This window comes from Oncorhynchus keta, chromosome 1 (assembly GCF_023373465.1).
Source record: "Oncorhynchus keta strain PuntledgeMale-10-30-2019 chromosome 1, Oket_V2, whole genome shotgun sequence".
In the NCBI taxonomy this organism is placed as follows: domain Eukaryota; kingdom Metazoa; phylum Chordata; class Actinopteri; order Salmoniformes; family Salmonidae; genus Oncorhynchus; species Oncorhynchus keta.
In genome coordinates, this window is record NC_068421.1 from 95370154 (window position 1) to 95390841 (window position 20688).

The 20688-nt window shown below is 46.3% G+C and overlaps 1 protein-coding gene and 1 long non-coding RNA gene across 2 annotated transcripts in view; both read left to right on the forward strand.

The window, feature by feature from the left end:
* LOC118374204 (histone deacetylase complex subunit SAP130-like) overlaps positions 1–14819 on the forward strand; it is a 55617-nt gene extending 40798 nt beyond the window's left edge. Inside the window, 3 exon segments of the mRNA XM_052467410.1 lie at positions 2649–2749; positions 4949–5062; positions 12936–14819. Coding sequence (XP_052323370.1) covers positions 2649–2749; positions 4949–5062; positions 12936–13094 — 374 coding nt within the window. The 3' untranslated portion in view covers positions 13095–14819.
* Positions 7927–12929, forward strand: LOC127908648 (uncharacterized). The gene is made up of 4 exons (XR_008067882.1): positions 7927–8964; positions 10981–11232; positions 12043–12154; positions 12379–12929. It is a non-coding gene; the product is annotated as an uncharacterized LOC127908648 (long non-coding RNA).
* Positions 14820–20688: the final 5869 nt, after the last annotated feature.

Genomic DNA, 20688 nt, shown 5'->3' on the forward strand with positions numbered 1-20688 from the left:
ACCTGGACCCTGTCAGGTCTTTAACTATCTATACCACACGGCGCTGGACCCAGTCAGGTCTTTAACTATCTATACCACACGGTGCTGGACCCAGTCAGGTCTTTAACTATCTATACCACACGGTGCTGGACCCAGTCAGGTCTTTAACTATCTACACCACACGGTGCTGGACCCAGTCAGGTCTTTAACTATCTATACCACACGGTGCTGGACCCAGTCAGGTCTTTAACTATCTATACCACACGGTGCTTGACCCAGTCAGGTCTTTAACTATCTATACCACACGGTGCTTGACCCAGTCAGGTCTTTAACTATCTATACCACACGGTGCTGGACCCAGTCAGGTCTTTAACTATCTATACCACACGGTGCTGGACCCAGTCAGGTCTTTAACTATCTATACCACACGGTGCTGGACCCAGTCAGGTCTTTAACTATCTATACCACACGGTGCTTGACCCAGTCAGGTCTTTAACTATCTATACCACACGGTGCTGGACCCAGTCAGGTCTTTAACTATCTATACCACACGGTGCTGGACCCAGTCAGGTCTTTAACTATCTATACCACACGGTGCTGGACCCAGTCAGGTCTTTAACTATCTATACCACACGGTGCTGGACCCAGTCAGGTCTTTAACTATCTACACCACACGGTGCTTGACCCAGTCAGGTCTTTAACTATCTACACCACACGGTGCTGGACCCAGTAAGGTCTTTAACTATCTATACCACACGGTGCTTGACCCAGTCAGGTCTTTAACTATCTATACCACACGGTGCTGGACCCAGTCAGGTCTTTAACTATCTATACCACACGGTGCTGGACCCAGTCAGGTCTTTAACTATCTACACCACACGGTGCTTGACCCAGTCAGGTCTTTAACTATCTACACCACACGGTGCTGGACCCAGTCAGGTCTTTAACTATCTATACCACACGGTGCTGGACCCAGTCAGGTCTTTAACTATCTATACCACACGGTGCTTGACCCAGTCAGGTCTTTAACTATCTATACCACACGGTGCTGGACCCAGTCAGGTCTTTAACTATCTATACCACACGGTGCTGGACCCAGTCAGGTCTTTAACTATCTATACCACACCGTGCTTGACCCAGTCAGGTCTTTAACTATCTATACCACACGGTGCTGGACCCTGTCAGGTCTTTAACTATCTATACCACACGGTGCTTGACCCAGTCAGGTCTTTAACTATCTATACCACACGGCGCTGGACCCAGTCTGGTCTTTAACTATCTATACCACACGGTCCTGGACCCAGTCAGGTCTTTAACTATCTATACCACACGGTGCTGGACCCTGTCAGGTCTTTAACTATCTATACCACACGGTGCTGGACCCAGTCAGGTCTTTAACTATCTATACCACACGGTGCTGGACCCTGTCAGGTCTTTAACTATCTATACCACACGGTGCTTGACCCAGTCAGGTCTTTAACACGTCCACTCCCCTGCTGAAAGATCAGCCATGTTGGCAACATTGTAACAGGTTGTAATCAAGCCCTGGTGTCCAGCATGGTACCATGCGTGGTATCAAATCAAATCAAATCACTGTGCTGCTGCTCCAGTTTCAACTGTTCTGCCTTATTATTATTGGACCATGCTGGTCATTTATGAACATTTGAACATCTTGGCCATGTTCTGTTATAATCTCTACCCGGCACAGCCAGAAGAGGACTGGCCACCCTCATAGCCTGGTTCCTCTCTAGGTTTCTTCCTAGGTTTTGGCCTTTCTAGGGAGTTTTTCCTAGCCACCGTGCTTTTACACCTGCATTGTTTGCTGTTTGGGGTTTTAGGCTGGGTTTCTGTACAGCACTTTGAGATATCAGCTGATGTACGAAGGGCTATATAAATAAATTTGATTTGATTTGATTTGATTCAATACCTGGTGCAGTAGTCTCAGGGTACTGTAGGACCGCTCCAAATCATCTGGGTTCTGTACACTCCTCTCAGAGCAGCCTACAGGGTGTGCTGCAGTAGAAGTATTGTAAAGGAATACTCCGTAGACTCAGTAGAATGTATATATTTTTGTCATTTCATATGAGGCTCTGAGTAATAGTACTGCTGGCCCGTTCCATTGGCGGCCACAATGCCAGTCACTCTCAATGGAGTAAAAACAGGCCTCAACAACGCGCTTGTTGTTGTTGTTGCTGTGCACGACTGCAGCACAGCATTGTGGGGGGAAGTTGAGGTCAGGATTAACATGGACTATTCACCCAGGAGGGAAAGAAGTTTAACCATCCTAGAAATGTTTTAGATTTTAATATAATTATATTCAATTTAGTGGACTGTTTTATCCAAAGAGACTTAGTCATGTGTGAATCCATTTTTACGTATATATGGGTTTTCCTGGGAATTGAACCCTCTGTCCTGGCGTTTCAGCGCCCTATCAAGATGCATGATGGGTTATAAATGCTTTGTGAAGCCTCCATTTAATATGATCTATAAGGTCTTTATTTAAGTCGTGCTTATGTCACCCTTTTATAAAGCACAAGGTTATGTCACATTTCTAAACCACGACGTGCGGTTAGGTCATGGTCATAGGTCATGTAGTTATGTCGTGTTTACGAAGCCTTCGTTAAAAAACGGGGTCAGCTTGGTCATGTCTTCTGTTATGTGTCCTACAGAGGAGAAGGAGTCGTTACAGGAAGTGGCCAATCAGAGAGGAGTAGCACGGCGAGCTCAGGGATGGAAGATGCACTTGTGTGTCGCTCAGCTCATGCAGCTGGTGAGTGCCGTTGGCGATACATCTCTCTGTTCTCATTTGCAGCCAGCAGAGGACATTTTTAAGTGATGTTTTAATTAGTGAAAAAATAGTGAAATGTGTATTTCGTATTTTGAAGCTTGTATTATGCAGTACTTATGTCAATGTTCCTTTAATGTCTGGTTGGAACCCTTAAGCCCTGACCCCTGACCTCTAACCCTGTTCTGACCCCTAGTCGAAACTGGAGCATGATGTATATAGCATACTGACGTCCCTCCAGGCCGATCTGTAACCTCTGACCCCTAGTCGAACCTGGAGCATGATGTATATAGCATACTGGCGTCCCTCCAGGCCGATCTGTAACCTCTGACCCCGAGTCGAACCTGGAGCATGATGTATATAGCATACTGACGTCCCTCCAGGCCGATCTGTAACCTCTGACCCCTAGTCGAACCTGGAGCATGATGTATATAGCATACTGACGTCCCTCCAGGCCGATCTGTAACCTTGACCCCTAGTCGAACCTGGAGCATGATGTATATAGCATACTGACGTCCCTCCAGGCCGATCTGTAACCTCTGACCCCTAGTCGAACCTGGAGCATGATGTATATAGCATACTGACGTCCCTCCAGGCCGATCTGTAACCTCTGACCCCTAGTCGAACCTGGAGCATGATGTATATAGCATACTGACGTCCCTCCAGGCCGATCTGTAACCTTGACCCCTAGTCGAACCTGGAGCATGATGTATATAGCATACTGACGTCCCTCCAGGCCGAACTGTAACCTCTGACCCCTAGTCGAACCTGGAGCATGATGTAGACTGAACAAAAATATAAACGTAACATGCAACAATTTCAAAGATTTGAGTGAGTTACAGTTTATACAATAAAATATATATTTTTTAAATAAATTAATCTGGTCCTCATCTATGGATTTCACGTGACTGGGAATACAGATATGCATCTCTGCCTCAGGATCTTGTCACAGTGTATCATGGGGCGGCAGGTAGCCTAGTGGTTAGAGCGATGGGCCAATAACTGAAAGGTTGCAAGCTCAAATCCCCGAGCTGACAAGGTAAAAATCTGTCGTTCTGCCCCTGAACAAGTCAGTTAACCCACTGTTCCTAGGCCGTCATTGAAAATACGAATTTGTTCTCAACTGACTTGCCTAGTTAAATATATGTTAAATAAAAAATAATTCTGTGCATTTAAATTGCCGTTGATGCAATTGTATTTGTTTGTCTGTAGCTTATGCATTACATTTACATTTATGCCTGTCCATACCATAACCCCACCTCTACCATGGGGCACTCTGTTCACAACGTTGACATCAGCAAACCGCTCGCCCACACAACGCCATACACGTGGTCTGCGGTTGTGAGGCTTGGTTGGACCTTCTGCCAAATTCCCTAAAACGACGTAGGCAGTTCATGGTAGAGAAATGAACATTCAATTCTCTGGCAACATATTTTTTTTGGACATTCCTGCAGTCGTCATGCCAATTGGACGCTCCCTCAAAACTTGAGACTTCTGTAGCATTGTGTTGTGTGACAAAACTGCACATTTTAAAGTGGCCTTTTATTGTTCCCAGCACAAGGTGCACCTGTGTAATGATCGTGCTGTGTAATCAGCTTCTTGATATGGAACACCTGTCATGTGGATGGATTATCTTGACAAAGGAGAAATGTCCACTGACAGGGATGTAAACAAATGTGTGCACAACATTTTAGAGAGATGAGCTTTTTGTGCGTACGGAACATTTTAGAGAGATGAGCTTTTTGTGCGTACGGAACATTTTAGAGAGATGAGCTTTTTGTGCGTACGGAACATTTTAGAGAGATTAGCTTTTTGTGCGTACGGAACATTTCTGGGATTTTTTTTCCGGCTCATGAAACATGGGACCAACACTTTACATGTTGCGTTTATATTTTTGTTCAGTGTGTGTGTGTGTGTGTGTGTGTGTGTGTGTGTGTATATATATATATATAGTGGGTAGAACAAGTATTTGATACACTGCCGATTTTGCAGGTTTTCCTACTTACAAAGCATGTAGAGGTCTGTAATTTTTATCATAGGTACACTTCAACTGTGAGAGACGGAATCTAAAACAAAAATCCAGAAAATCACATTGTATGATTTTTAAGTAATTCATTTACATGTATATATAGGAGACTGACATCCCTCCAGGCTGATCTCTGACCTCTAACCTCTGACCCCTAGTCGAACCTGGAGCATGATGTGTATAGCAGACTGACTTCCCTTCAGGAGGGGCTAATCCCTAAGAAGAGGGCCGGGGTCGACGACGAGCTGCACCGCATTAACGAACTCATACAGGTTTGTGGGGAAAGTAAACAGTACATATACAACAATTTTAATTGATTTTTTATTTAAACTTTATTTAGTCAAGAACAAATTCTTATTTACAATGACGGCCTATCAAAAGGCAAAGGGCGTCTTGCGGGGACGAGGGCTTGAATTAAAAAATAAAAATGAAGGTCAAAACACACATCGTGACAAGAGAGACAACACTACATAAAGAGAGACCTATAAGACAACAACATAGCAAGGCAGCAACACATGGCAACACAGCATGGTAGCAACACAGCATGGTACAAACATTATTGGGCACAGACAACAGCACAAAGGGCAAGAAGGTAGAGACAACAATACATCACACAAAGCAGCCACAGCGCTCAGTAACAGTGTCCATGATTGAGTCTTTGAATGAAGAGCTTGAGATAAAACTGTCTAGTTTGAATGATTGTTGCAGATTGTTCCAGTCGCTAGCTGCAGCGAACTGAAAAGAGGAGCGACCCAGGGATGTTTGCGCTTTGGGGACCTTTAACAGAATGTGTCTGGCAGAACGGGTGTTGTATGTGGAGGATGAGGGCTGCAGTAGATATCTCAGATAGGGGGGAGTGAGGCCTAAGAGGGTTTTATAAATGAGCATCAACCAGTGGGTCTCGTGACGGGTATACAGAGATGACCAGTTTACAGAGGAGTATAGAGTGCAGTGATGTGTCCTATAAGGAGCATTGGTGGCCAATCTGATGGCCGAATGAGAGCACACTTCCCTGCCGATCTATAAATTACTTCTCCGTAATCTAGCATGGGTAGGATGGTCATCTGAATCAGGGTTAGTTTGGCAGCTGGGGTGAAAGAGGAGTGATTATGATAGAGGAAACCAAGTCTAGATTTAACCTTAGCCTGCAGCTTTGATATGTGCTGAGAGAATTGTAGTGTTGCAGTGTACCGTCTAGCCGTACTCCCAAGTACTTGTATGAGGTGACTACCTCAAGCTCTAAACCCTCCGAGGTGGTAATCACACCTGTGGGAAGAGGGGCATTCTTCTTACCAAACCACATGATCTTTGTTTTGTAGGTGTTCAGAACAAGGTTAAGGGCAGAGAAAGCTTGTTGTACAGAGTTTAAATCCGGGGAAGGGCCAGCCGAGTATAAGACTGTATCATCTGTATGCATATAAATGGATGAGAGAGCTTCCTACTGCCTGAGCTATGTTGTTGATGTAAATTGAGGAGAGTGTGGGACTTAGGATCGAGCCTTGGGGCACTCCCTTGGTGACAGGCAGTGGCTGAAACAGCAGATGTTCTGACTTTATACACTGCACTCTTTGAGAGAGGTAGTTAGCAAACCAGGCCAAAGACCCCTCAGAGATACCAATACTCCTTAGCCGGCCCACAAGAATGGAATGGTCTACCGTATCAAAAGCTTTGGCCAAATAGCAGCATCAAGGGCAATGGTGACATCATTGAGGACCTTTTTAAGATTGCAGGGAAGAAACCTGAGAAGAAACCAGATTGCATACCAGAGAGAATACTATAGACATCAAGAAAACCAGTCAGTTGATTATTGACAAGTTTTTCCATCACTTTTGATAAACAGAGCAAAATAGAAATTGGCCTATAACAGTTAGGATCAGCTTGATTTTCTCTTTTAACCTCTCTCGGGTAGGCGGGACGCTTGCGTCCCACATGGCCAATAGCCAGGGAAAATGCAGAGCGCCAAATTCAAATACATTTCTATAAAAATCTACCTTTCATTAAATTACACATGCAAGATAGCAAATTAAAGCTACACTCGTTGTGAATCCAGCCAACATGTCAGATTTCAAAAAGGCTTTTCGGGCGAAAGCGTAAGATGCTATTATCTGATGATAGCACAACAGTAAACAATGAGAGAGTAGCATATTTCAACTCTGCAGGTGCGACACAAAACGCAGAAAATAAAATATAAATCATGCCTTACCTTTGACGAGCTTCTTTTGTTGGCACTCCAATATGTCCCAGAAACATCACAAATGGTCCTTTTGTTCGATTAATTCTGTCGATATTTATCCAAAATGTCCATTTATTTGGCGCGTTTGATCCAGAAAAACACAGCTTCCAATTTAGGCAACGTCGCTACAAAATATCTCAAAAGTTATGGGATAGTCACATTAGAAAGGGTGGGAGATGAGGAAATGGCAAGGAGGCGTGGCTGAGTCAAATAGGAATACTGACTTAATGAAGTGGTGATTTAAAGAGCTCAGCGATGTGCTTCTTGTCAGTAACAACCACATCATCAACATTAAGGGACATGTGGTCCTTGTCAGTAACAACCACATCATCAACATTAAGGGACATGTGGTCCTTGTCAGTAACAACCACATCATCAACATTAAGGGACATGTGGTCCTTGTCAGTAACAACCACATCATCAACATTAAGGGACATGTGGTCCTTGTCAGTAACAACCACATCATTAACATTAAGGGACATGTGGTCCTTGTCAGTAACAACCACATCATCAACATTAAGGGACATGTGCTCCTTGTCAGTAACAACCACATCATCAACATTAAGGGACATGTGGTCCTTGTCAGTAACAACCACATCATCAACATTAAGGGACATGTGGTCCTTGTCAGTAACAACCACATCATCAACATTAAGGGACATGTGGTCCTTGTCAGTAACAACCACATCATTAACATTAAGGGACATGTGGTCCTTGTCAGTAACAACCACATCATCAACATTAAGGGACATGTGCTCCTTGTCAGTAACAACCACATCATCAACATTAAGGGACATGTGGTCCTTGTCAGTAACAACCACATCATTAACATTAAGGGACATGTGGTCCTTGTCAGTAACAACCACATCATCAACATTAAGGACATGTGCTCCTTGTCAGTAACAACCACATCATCAACATTAAGGGACATGTGGTCCTTGTCAGTAACAACCACATCATCAACATTAAGGGACATGTGGTCCTTGTCAGTAACAACCACATCATCAACATTAAGGGACATGTGGTCCTTGTCAGTAACAACCACATCATCAACATTAAGGGACATGTGGTCCTTGTCAGTAACAACTACATCATCAACATTAAGGGACATGTGGTCCTTGTCAGTAACAACCACATCATCAACATTAAGGGACATGTGGTCCTTGTCAGTAACAACTACATCATCAACATTAAGGGACATGTGGTCCTTGTCAGTAACAACCACATCATCAACATTAAGGGACATGTGGTCCTTGTCAGTAACAACTACATCATCAACATTAAGGGACATGTGGTCCTTGTCAGTAACAACCACATCATCAACATTAAGGGACATGTGGTCCTTGTCAGTAACAACCACATCATCAACATTAAGGGACATGAGCAGCTGTGAGGAGGAGGGTTTATTCTCCAGGTCTTTACCTGTTTTCCAGAACTTCTTGAGATGAGACCCACAGAGAGAGAAAGTAACTAACGTTGGCCTTCCGGATAGCCTGAGTGAACTTATTTCTCATTTGCCTAAACGAGAACCAGTCAGCCTGAGTATGCGTGTTCCGAGCCTTTCGCCAAATGCAATTCTCGAGGTGGAAAAATTATAATTTTCTTTATGGGGGTGTGTTTGTTAACAATCGAAATAAAAGGTCCAAGCGTCTTCGACAGAGGGGATCAAGCTTATTCTATACCAATTTACCGAGGCCAGGTCATGAAGGACTTAGACTCTGATACCTATCAGGATTATTTGTGAGGACAACAACAAGGGGGTTTAGCCTTTTCTGGGTGTTTGGAGTCATACCTCGTGGGATTGGTAATAATCTGCGAAAGATTTAGGGAGTCCCATTGCTTTAGGACTTGGTCAGGTGGTTTAAGCCTGTCCCAGTTTAGGTCACCTAAGCAGGACAAATTCAGACTTAGTGAAAGGGGCCAGGAGAAAGCTTAGGGCAGGTAGGGGACAGGAGAGAGCTTAGGGCAGGTAGGGTACAGGAGAGAGCTTAGGGCAGGTAGGGTACAGGAGAGAGCTTAGGGCAGGTAGGGGACAGAAGAGAGCTTAGGGCAGGTAGGGGACAGGAGAGAGCTTAGGGCAGGTAGGGGACAGGAGAGAGCTCAGGGCAAGTAGGGGACAGGAGAGAGTTTAGGGCAGTTAGGGGACAGGAGAGAGCTTAGGGCAGGTAGGGGACAGGAGAGAGCTCAGGGCAAGTAGGGGACAGGAGAGAGTTTAGGGCAGGTAGGGGACAGGAGAGAGCTTAGGGCAGGTAGGGGACAGGAGAGAGTTTAGGGCAGGTAGGGGACAGGAGAGAGCTTAGGGCAGGTAGGGGACAGGAGAGAGCTCAGGGCAAGTAGGGGACAGGAGAGAGTTTAGGGCAGGTAGGGGACAGGAGAGAGCTTAGGGCAGGTAGGGGACAGGAGAGAGCTTAGGGCAGGTAGGGGACAGGAGAGAGTTTAGGGCAGGTAGGGGACAGGAGAGAGCTTAGGGCAGGTAGGGGACAGGAGAGAGCTCAGGGCAAGTAGGGGACAGGAGAGAGTTTAGGGCAGGTAGGGGACAGGAGAGAGCTTAGGGCAGGTAGGGGACAGGAGAGAGCTTAGGGCAGGTAGGGGACAGGAGAGAGTTTAGGGCAAGTAGGGGACAGGAGAGAGCTTAGGGCAGGTAGGGGACAGGAGAGAGCTTAGGGCAGGTAGGGGACAGGAGAGAGTTTAGGGCAAGTAGGGGACAGGAGAGAGCTTAGGGCAGGTAGGGGACAGGAGAGAGTTTAGGGCAAGTAGGGGACAGGAGAGAGCTTAGGGCAGGTAGGGGACAGGAGAGAGCTTAGGGCAGGTAGGGGACAGGAGAGAGTTTAGGGCAAGTAGGGGACAGGAGAGAGCTTAGGGCAGGTAGGGGACAGGAGAGAGCTTAGGGCAGGTAGGGGACAGGAGAGAGCTCAGGGCAGGTAGGGGACAGGAGAGAGCTCAGGGCAGGTAGGGGACAGGAGAGAGTTTAGGGCAGGTAGGGGACAGGAGAGAGCTTAGGGCAGGTAGGGGACAGGAGAGAGCTCAGGGCAAGTAGGGGACAGGAGAGAGTTTAGGGCAGGTAGGGGACAGGAGAGAGCTTAGGGCAGGTAGGGGACAGGAGAGAGTTTAGGGCAGGTAGGGGACAGGAGAGAGCTTAGGGCAGGTAGGGGACAGGAGAGAGCTCAGGGCAAGTAGGGGACAGGAGAGAGTTTAGGGCAGGTAGGGGACAGGAGAGAGCTTAGGGCAGGTAGGGGACAGGAGAGAGCTTAGGGCAGGTAGGGGACAGGAGAGAGTTTAGGGCAGGTAGGGGACAGGAGAGAGCTTAGGGCAGGTAGGGGACAGGAGAGAGCTCAGGGCAAGTAGGGGACAGGAGAGAGTTTAGGGCAGGTAGGGGACAGGAGAGAGCTTAGGGCAGGTAGGGGACAGGAGAGAGCTTAGGGCAGGTAGGGGACAGGAGAGAGCTTAGGGCAGGTAGGGGACAGGAGAGAGTTTAGGGCAGGTAGGGGACAGGAGAGAGCTTAGGGCAGGTAGGGGACAGGAGAGAGCTCAGGGCAAGTAGGGGACAGGAGAGAGTTTAGGGCAGGTAGGGGACAGGAGAGAGCTTAGGGCAGGTAGGGGACAGGAGAGAGCTTAGGGCAGGTAGGGGACAGGAGAGAGTTTAGGGCAAGTAGGGGACAGGAGAGAGCTTAGGGCAGGTAGGGGACAGGAGAGAGCTTAGGGCAGGTAGGGGACAGGAGAGAGCTTAGGGCAGGTAGGGGACAGGAGAGAGCTTAGGGCAGGTAGGGGACAGGAGAGAGTTTAGGACAGGTAGGGGACAGGAGAGAGCTTAGGGCAGGTAGGGGACAGGAGAGAGCTTAGGGCAGGTAGGGGACAGGAGAGAGCTTAGGGCAGGTAGGGGACAGGAGAGAGCTTAGGGCAGGTAGGGGACAGGAGAGAGTTTAGGGCAGGTAGGGGACAGGAGAGAGCTTAGGGCAGGTAGGGGACAGGAGAGAGCTTAGGGCAGGTAGGGGACAGGAGAGAGCTTAGGGCAGGTAGGGGACAGGAGAGAGCTTAGGGCAGGTAGGGGACAGGAGAGAGCTCAGGGCAGGTAGGGGACAGGAGAGAGCTTAGGGCAGGTAGGGGACAGGAGAGAGCTTAGGGCAGGTAGGGGACAGGAGAGAGCTCAGGGCAGGTAGGGGACAGGAGAGAGCTTAGGGCAGGTAGGGGACAGGAGAGAGCTTAGGGCAGGTAGGGGACAGGAGAGAGCTTAGGGCAGGTAGGGGACAGGAGAGAGCTTAGGGCAGGTAGGGGACAGGAGAGAGCTTAGGGCAGGTAGGGGACAGGAGAGAGCTTAGGGCAGGTAGGGGACAGGAGAGAGCTCAGGGCAAGTAGGGGACAGGAGAGAGCTTAGGGCAGGTAGGGGACAGGAGAGAGCTTAGGGCAGGTAGGGGACAGGAGAGAGCTCAGGGCAAGTAGGGGACAGGAGAGAGCTTAGGGCAGGTAGGGGACAGGAGAGAGCTTAGGGCAGGTAGGGTACAGGAGAGAGCTTAGGGCAGGTAGGGGACAGGAGAGCTTAGGGCAGGTAGGGGACAGGAGAGAGTTTAGGGCAGGTAGGGGACAGGAGAGAGCTTAGGGCAGGTAGGGGACAGGAGAGAGCTTAGGGCAGGTAGGGGACAGGAGAGAGCTTAGGGCAAGTAGGGGACAGGAGAGAGCTTAGGGCAGGTAGGGGACAGGAGAGAGTTTAGGGCAGGTAGGGGACAGGAGAGAGTTTAGGGCAGGTAGGGGACAGGAGAGAGCTTAGGGCAGGTAGGGGACAGGAGAGAGCTTAGGGCAAGTAGGGGACAGGAGAGAGCTTAGGGCAAGTAGGGGACAGGAGAGAGCTTAGGGCAGGGAGGGGACAGGAGAGAGTTTAGGGCAGGTAGGGGACAGGAGAGAGTTTAGGGCAGGTAGGGTACAGGAGAGAGCTTAGGGCAGGTAGGGGACAGGAGAGAGTTTAGGGCAGGTAGGGGACAGGAGAGAGTTTAGGGCAGGTAGGGTACAGGAGAGAGCTTAGGGCAGGTAGGGGACAGGAGAGAGCTTAGGGCAGGTAGGGGACAGGAGAGAGCTCAGGGCAGGTAGGGGACAGGAGAGAGCTTAGGGCAGGTAGGGGACAGGAGAGAGCTTAGGGCAAGTAGGGGACAGGAGAGAGCTTAGGGCAAGTAGGGGACAGGAGAAAGCTTAGGGCAGGTAGGGGACAGGAGAGAGCTTAGGGCAGGTAGGGGACAGGAGAGAGCTTAGGGCAGGTAGGGGACAGGAGAGAGCTCAGGGCAGGTAGGGGACAGGAGAGAGCTTAGGGCAGGTAGGGGACAGGAGAGAGCTTAGGGCAGGTAGGGGACAGGAGAGAGCTTAGGGCAGGTAGGGGACAGGAGAGAGCTTAGGGCAGGTAGGGTACAGGTCTGTGCTGATGGAGGACGATAGCACCCAACAACAGGTCAACAAAGAGCTATTTGAAAGTTTAATGCTTAAAACCAACAAATCAAATTATTTGGGGACAGACTTGGTGGAGACAACCGAGCACTGAAGGTAAAGACTTGCCACTCCACCACCTTTGGAAGATCTGTCTTGCCGAAAAAGGTTCTAACCAGAAAGGTTAACATCAGTATTCAAAACACTCTTCCTTAACCACGTCATCATTATAGGTTAACTCATACAGGTACGTGGATTGATTGATTAAGCGATTGATTGATCGGTTGAGCACTTGATGACATTTATTGTCCTTCGAAAGGAAATCCTTTTGCTCACATGTTACACAAAAGTTTCACAAGTTTATTTAGTCACAGTCACAGTTGGGGGTGGGGGAGTCCAGACAATTTCAGTGCATTAATTTGTTTTTATACTCAATAGTGTGATACTTGTGATACTGACTACAGTGTTGTCATGTAGGTCTAACTAAATGTTGGTTCTGTGTGCAGGGTAACATACAGCGTTGTAAGCTAGTGATGGACCAGGTTACAGAGGCCCGGGACACTATGATGAAGGTTCTGGACCACAAAGACAAGGTCCTGAAGCTGCTCAACCAGAACGGAGCTGTCAAAAAGTCTAACAAACTGAAACGTAAGGATCGGGCCTAGCCTGGACTTCCTGTTCCGTCACCAACGTCGTGGATCTGTTCGTTACAGCATGCCATGTGTTTTAAAACCTTTTTGCAACGGAAGAAGAAAATGTAAACGTTTCTCAGTGGATAAGTCAAGGGGGTAGTCCCTCCCTGTTTTGTGTGTTTTTCGTTGTTGTTGCTGCTTACGTGCCTAATGAACACGACCCACCTCTGCCCTGCCCGAACGGGAGGACAGGGTGGAAGAGCTGCTGGGAGCGAGAGGTGGAACTGTTGGTACTATGACAGCTACTCACCCCACACCCTCTTATCTCTGTCTGAGCACTGAAGCTGGGTGGACAACATAACTAGAACTCTCCTGTTGCTTCAGTCAGAGCTCACTGTCTGGAGGGAATCCCTCTAGGAATATGTTCTCACTGAAGAAGACTCAACACTCTGTCTTCCAAATGGCACCCTATTCCCTATATAGTGCACTACTATTGACTAGAGCACTATGGAACCCTATATAGTGCACTACTATTGACTAGAGCCCTATGGAACCCTATATAGTGCACTACTATTGACTAGAGCCCTATGGAACCCTATATAGTGCACTACTATTGACTAGAGCCCTATGGAACCCTATATAGTGCACTACTATTGACCAGAGCACTATGGAATCCTATTCCCTACGTAGTGCACTACTTTAGACCAGAGCACTATGGAACCCTATACCCTACGTAGTGCACTACTTTAGACCAGAGCCCTATGGAACCCTATTCCCTATATAGTGCACTACTTTTGACTAGAGCCCTATGGAACCCTATACCCTACGTAGTGCACTACTTTTGACTAGAGCCCTATGGAACCCTATACCCTACGTAGTGCACTACTTTTGACTAGAGCCCTATGTGTCCTGAACAAAAGTAGTGCACTACGTAGGGAATAGGATGCCATTTGGAAGACAACACTGCCTGAAGGGACCCTTCTTTTTTTGTTTTGACTTTTTTTACAGAGCTCAGGTCTATCGGTTTTCCTATTTTACAGTTGATTTTGGTATCATTCAGTTCAAGTTACTTCTTGTCAAAAAATAAAAAAGCAGAGGTTGAACGGAACCTTAAGCACTTACAAACTTCAAACGTGTTGTACGAATTGGTAACATCATCATATGAAATGGGGGGGGGAAACTAGTCTGTAACACATCGTATGTAGTGGATGGCTTTGTTCAACAATGTCTCGCTTTGGGGCGTTACTTTCACAACTACTGGCAGAAATCAAATCTTTATGACTCATCTTTAAAATATGCTATATTTATTTACAACTTCCTGTTCTGTTTCCATTTTCAGCATTTATATTGTCTTACCTGTGTGATAAACAATGCCCATTTTTGTTTCAATATTTTTTATATTTCTTATATTGGAAGATGGGGCACCATCAACAGACTTAATTGTACTGTATGTGCAGAACTTTAACGATGATGAAAATATTGGCGGAGTGTTTATTATTTTCAGATATTTATTTGATAATGAATGAGTTTTACATGCAGAGATGTTTTGAAATGGCTGACGAGCATAGTGGGTAATGTTTTGAAATGGCTGACGAGCATAGTGGGTAATGTTTTGAAATGGCTGACTAGCATAGTGGGTAATGTTTTGAAATGGCTGACGAGCATTGTGGGTAATGTTTTGAAATGGCTGACGAGCATAGTGGGTAATGTTTTGAAATGGCTGACTAACATAGTGGGTAATGTTTTGAAATGGCTGACTAGCATAGTGGGTAATGTTTTGAAATGGCTGACGAGCATAGTGGGTAATGTTTTGAAATGGCTGACGAGCATAGTGGGTAATGTTTTGAAATGGCTGACTAGCATAGTGGGTAATGTTTTGAAATGGCTGACGAGCATTGTGGGTAATGTTTTGAAATGGCTGACGAGCATAGTGGGTAATGTTTTGAAATGGCTGACTAACATAGTGGGTAATGTTTTGAAATGGCTGACTAGCATAGTGGGTAATGTATTGAAATGGCTGACGAGCATTGTGGGTAATGTATTGAAATGGCTGACTAGCATAGTGGGTAATGTTTTGAAATGGCTGACTAGCATAGTGGGTAATGTATTGAAATGGCTGACGAGCATTGTGGGTAATGTATTGAAATGGCTGACTAGCATAGTGGGTAATGTATTGAAATGGCTGACTAACATAGTGGGTAATGTTTTGAAATGGCTGACTAGCATAGTGGGTAATGTTTTGAAATGGCTGACTAGCATAGTGGGTAATGTTTTGAAATGGCTGACGAGCATTGTGGGTAATGTATTGAAATGGCTGACGAGCATAGTGGGTAATGTATTGAAATGGCTGACTAACATAGTGGGTAATGTTTTGAAATGGCTGACGAGCATAGTGGGTAATGTTTTGAAATGGCTGACGAGCATAGTGGGTAATGTTTTGAAATGGCTGACTAGCATAGTGGGTAATGTTTTGAAATGGCTGACTAACATAGTGGGTAATGTTTTGAAATGGCTGACGAGCATAGTGGGTAATGTTTTGAAATGGCTGACGAGCATAGTGGGTACTGTTTTGAAATGGCTGACGAGCATAGTGGGTAATGTTTTGAAATGGCTGACGAGCATAGTGGGTACTGTTTTGAAATGGCTGACGAGCATAGTGGGTAATGTTTCATGGTGTGATTGATGACCGTACATTATGCGTTTTGGTTTTAGAAGGAAGTATTGTGCTTGTCGTGTAACTACAATGTCAGGAACTGATTTCTGTTCAAATGATAAGAAGTTGAATATGAAAGTGTTTTACTTTGTCTGTTTTCGTCGTTGCACATTTTGTGGTTTTGTACTTCATCAAAAAACATGTTGTGCTTCTTTTTCAGATGTTACGATCAGACACTGGGCCTGACAATGCAGCTATTGTACATGGCTTCTCTGTTATTCTAGTAAAACTACTCCAAGGAAACGGTATTCTCAAGTCATTTTGTTTTATGTGTACTGTGAAGACGTGGATGTTCCCATTGTTGTGGAGTTGACTATATCAGGGGTTCTGAAACGCTTTGGGGACCCCTTTCGTGATCGCAAATTCATCAGGGACCCCCTCGTAATCAGAACACACTTGAGTTGTGAGATAAACAATATAAAAATAGCCTACTGTTACTTTTCCTACGTCTGCAGTTCATGGCTGGACGAACCAAGTCTCGGGCCCGGGGAAAACATTTGAAAAGATTCTTGGCATCATAGATACAATTTTGCCATTTTTTAAAAAGTTAATTTTCTGCAATTCTACACATTTTGCCATAAGGCAGAGAGAACTTTGCAGTTGTAAAGGCCCCGTGCAGTCAAAAACAGGATGTTCCTGTGTTTTATATATATATATATTTCCACACTATGAGATTGGAATAATACTGTAAAATGGTGAAAATTATGATAATGCCCTTTTAGTGTAAGAACTGTTTATATCAGCCTGTTTTGGTGGGATGGCGTTTTGACCTGCCTGGTGACATCAGCAAGTGGTAAATTAGCTAACAGACCAATAAGAAAGAGAGTTCCAAACCTCTCTGCCAATAACAACTCGTTTTCAGTTTTCCTCTCCCCATTCAGACCACTCACAGGCAGTCCTAGCAAAGTTCTCGATTGAGAAATTGCTCTTTACTAAGAAGCTATTTTTGTTTTCCAGTTTCATTGAAACCAATCAACAGTAAGGTGATTGTTTTTTAAAAATTTAACCAGGCAAGTCAGTTAAGAACAAACTCTTATTTACAATGATGGCCTACCCAGGGGCCGAACCCTAACCCAGACGACGCTGGGCCAATTCTGCGCCGCCCTATGGGACTCCCATTCACGGCCAGTTGTCATTCAGCCTGGAATGGAACCAGGGTCTGTAGTGACGCCTCTAGGACTGAGATGTAGTGCCTTAGACCACTGAACCAGGGTCTGTAGTGACGCCTCTAGGACTGAGATGGAGTGCCTTAGACCACTGAACCAGGGTCTGTAGTGACGCCTCTAGGACTGAGATGGAGTGCCTTAGACCACTGAACCAGGGTCTGTAGTGACGCCTCTAGGACTGAGATGGAGTGCCTTAGACCACTGAACCAGGGTCTGTAGTGACGCCTCTAGGACTGAGATGGAGTGCCTTAGACCACTGAACCAGGGTCTGTAGTGACGCCTCTAGGACTGAGATGGAGTGCCTTAGACCACTGAACCAGGGTCTGTAGTGACTCCTCTAGGACTGAGATGGAGTGCCTTAGACCACTGAACCAGGGTCTGTAGTGACGCCTCTAGGACTGAGATGGAGTGCCTTAGACCACTGAACCAGGGTCTGTAGTGACGGACTGAGATGGAGTGCCTTAGACCACTGAACCAGGACTGAGAGATGGAGTGCCTTAGACCACTGAACCAGGGTCTGTAGTGACGCCTCTAGGACTGAGATGGAGTGCCTTAGACCACTGAACCAGGGTCTGTAGTGACGCCTCTAGGACTGAGATGGAGTGCCTTAGACCACTGAACCAGGGTCTGTAGTGACGCCTCTAGGACTGAGATGGAGTGCCTTAGACCACTGAACCAGGGTCTGTAGTGACGCCTCTAGGACTGAGATGGAGTGCCTTAGACCACTGAACCAGGGTCTGTAGTGACGCCTCTAGGACTGAGATGGAGTGCCTTAGACCACTGAACCAGGGTCTGTAGTGACGCCTCTAGGACTGAGATGGAGTGCCTTAGACCACTGAACCAGGGTCTGTAGTGACGCCTCTAGGACTGAGATGGAGTGCCTTAGACCACTGAACCAGGGTCTGTAGTGACGCCTCTAGGACTGAGATGGAGTGCCTTAGACCACTGAACCAGGGTCTGTAGTGACGCCTCTAGGACTGAGATGGAGTGCCTTAGACCACTGAACCAGGGTCTGTAGTGACGCCTCTAGGACTGAGATGGAGTGCCTTAGACCACTGAACCAGGGTCTGTAGTGACTCCTCTAGGACTGAGATGGAGTGCCTTAGACCACTGAACCAGGGTCTGTAGTGACTCCTCTAGGACTGAGATGGAGTGCCTTAGACCACTGCGCCACTCCAGAGACCATTGTTGCCCAGAAATGATTTGATACTGAAATAAACATGACTGCTTTGTTGTTGTTTTGAAAGCTTACAGTGCATTTATGTTTAAAGAAATTGTAAGAGTAGAACTCACTTATGTAATTGTAAGAGTAGAACTCACTTATGTAAGTAATTGTAAGAGTAGAACTCACTTATGTCATTGTAAGAGTAGAACTCACTTATGTCATTGTAAGAGTAGAACTCACTTGTGTCATTGTAAGAGTAGAACTCACTTGTGTAATTGTAAGAGTAGAACTCACTTATGTCATTGTAAGAGTAGAACTCACTTATGTCATTGTAAGAGTAGAACTCACTTATGTCATTGTAAGAGTAGAACTCACTTATGTCATTGTAAGAGTAGAACTCACTTATGTCATTGTAAGAGTAGAACTCACTTATGTCATTGTAAGAGTAGAACTCACTTATGTAATTGTAAGAGTAGAACTCACTTATGTCATTGTAAGAGTAGAACTCACTTATGTCATTGTAAGAGTAGAACTCACTTATGTCATTGTAAGAGTAGAACTCACTTATGTCATTGTAAGAGTAGAACTCACTTATGTCATTGTAAGAGTAGAACTCACTTATGTAATTGTAAGAGTAGAACTCACTTATGTCATTGTAAGAGTAGAACTCACTTATGTCATTGTAAGAGTAGAACTCACTTATGTCATTGTAAGAGTAGAACTCACTTATGTAAGTAATTGTAAGAGTAGAACTCACTTATGTAAGTAATTGTAAGAGTAGAACTCACTTATGTAATTGTAAGAGTAGAACTCACTTATGTCATTGTTAGAGTAGAACTCACTTATGTCATTGTAAGAGTAGAACTCACTTATGTCATTGTAAGAGTAGAACTCACTTATGTCATTGTAAGAGTAGAACTCACTTATGTCATTGTAAGAGTAGAACTCACTTATGTCATTGTAAGAGTAGAACTCACTTATGTCATTGTAAGAGTAGAACTCACTTATGTCATTGTAAGAGTAGAACTCACTTATGTCATTGTAAGAGTAGAACTCACTTATGTCATTGTAAGAGTAGAACTCACTTATGTCATTGTAAGAGTAGAACTCGCTTATGTCATTGTAAGAGTAGAACTCACTTATGTCATTGTAAGAGTAGAACTCACTTATGTCATTGTAAGAGTAGAACTCACTTATGTCATTGTAAGAGTAGAACTCACTTATGTCATTGTAAGAGTAGAACTCACTTGTGTAATTGTAAGAGTAGAACTCACTTGTGTAATTGTAAGAGTAGAACTCACTTATGGCATTGTAAGAGTAGAACTCACTTATGTCATTGTAAGAGTAGAACTCACTTATGTCATTGTAAGAGTAGAACTCACTTATGTCATCATGAAGTGCTTTGAGAGGCGAGTTAATGGTCATATCACCTCTACCTTACCTGACTCCCTCGACCCACTTCAATTTGCTTACCGCCCCAATAGATCCAGCCTCCTTCTGTACTCCCTGTTCACCCATGACTGCATGGCCACGCACAGCTCCAACTCAATCACCAAGTTTGTAGACGACACTACAGTGGTAGGCCTGATTACCAATAATGACGAGACAGCCTACAGGGAGGAGGTGAGGGCCCTAGGAGTGTGGTGCCAGGAAAATAACCTCTCACTCAATGTCGACAAAACAAAGCTTTCCTGAATAACTGGGCCAGCTGGGACTGGAGAGGAGGCAGAGTGATGGTTATCTTTCCTGAATAACTGGGCCTGCTGGGACTGGAGAGGACGCAGAGTGATGGTTAATCTCCTGAATAACTGGGCCTGCTGGGACTGGAGAGGACGCAGAGTGATGGTTAATCTCCTGAATAACTGGGCCTGCTGGGACTGGAGAGGAGGCAGAGTGATGGTTAATCTCCTGAATAACTGGGCCTGCTGGGACTGGAGAGGACGCAGAGTGATGGTTAATCTCCTGAATAACTGGGCCTGCTGGGACTGGAGAGGACGCAGAGTGATGGTTAATCTTTCCTGAATAACTGGGCCTGCTGGGACTGGAGAGGACGCAGAGTGATGGTTAATCTCCTGAATAACTGGGCCTGCTGGGACTGGAGAGGAGGCAGAGTGATGGTTAATCTCCTGAATAACTGGGCCTGCTGGGACTGGAGAGGAGGCAGAGTGATGGTTAATCTCCTGAATAACTGGGACTGGAGAGGACGCAGAGTGATGGTTAATCTCCTGAATAACTGGGCCTGCTGGGACTGGAGAGGAGGCAGAGTGATGGTTAATCTCCTGAATAACTGGGCCTGCTGGGACTGGAGAGGACGCAGAGTGATGGTTAATCTCCTGAATAACTGGGCCTGCTGGGACTGGAGAGGACGCAGAGTGATGGTTAATCTCCTGAATAACTGGGCCTGCTGGGACTAGAGAGGACGCAGAGTGATGGTTAATCTCCTGAATAACTGGGACTGGAGAGGATGCAGAGTGATGGTTAATCTTTCCTGAATAACTGGGACTGGAGAGGACGCAGAGTGATGGTTAATCTCCTGAATAACTGGGCCTGCTGGGACTGGAGAGGACGCAGAGTGATGGTTAA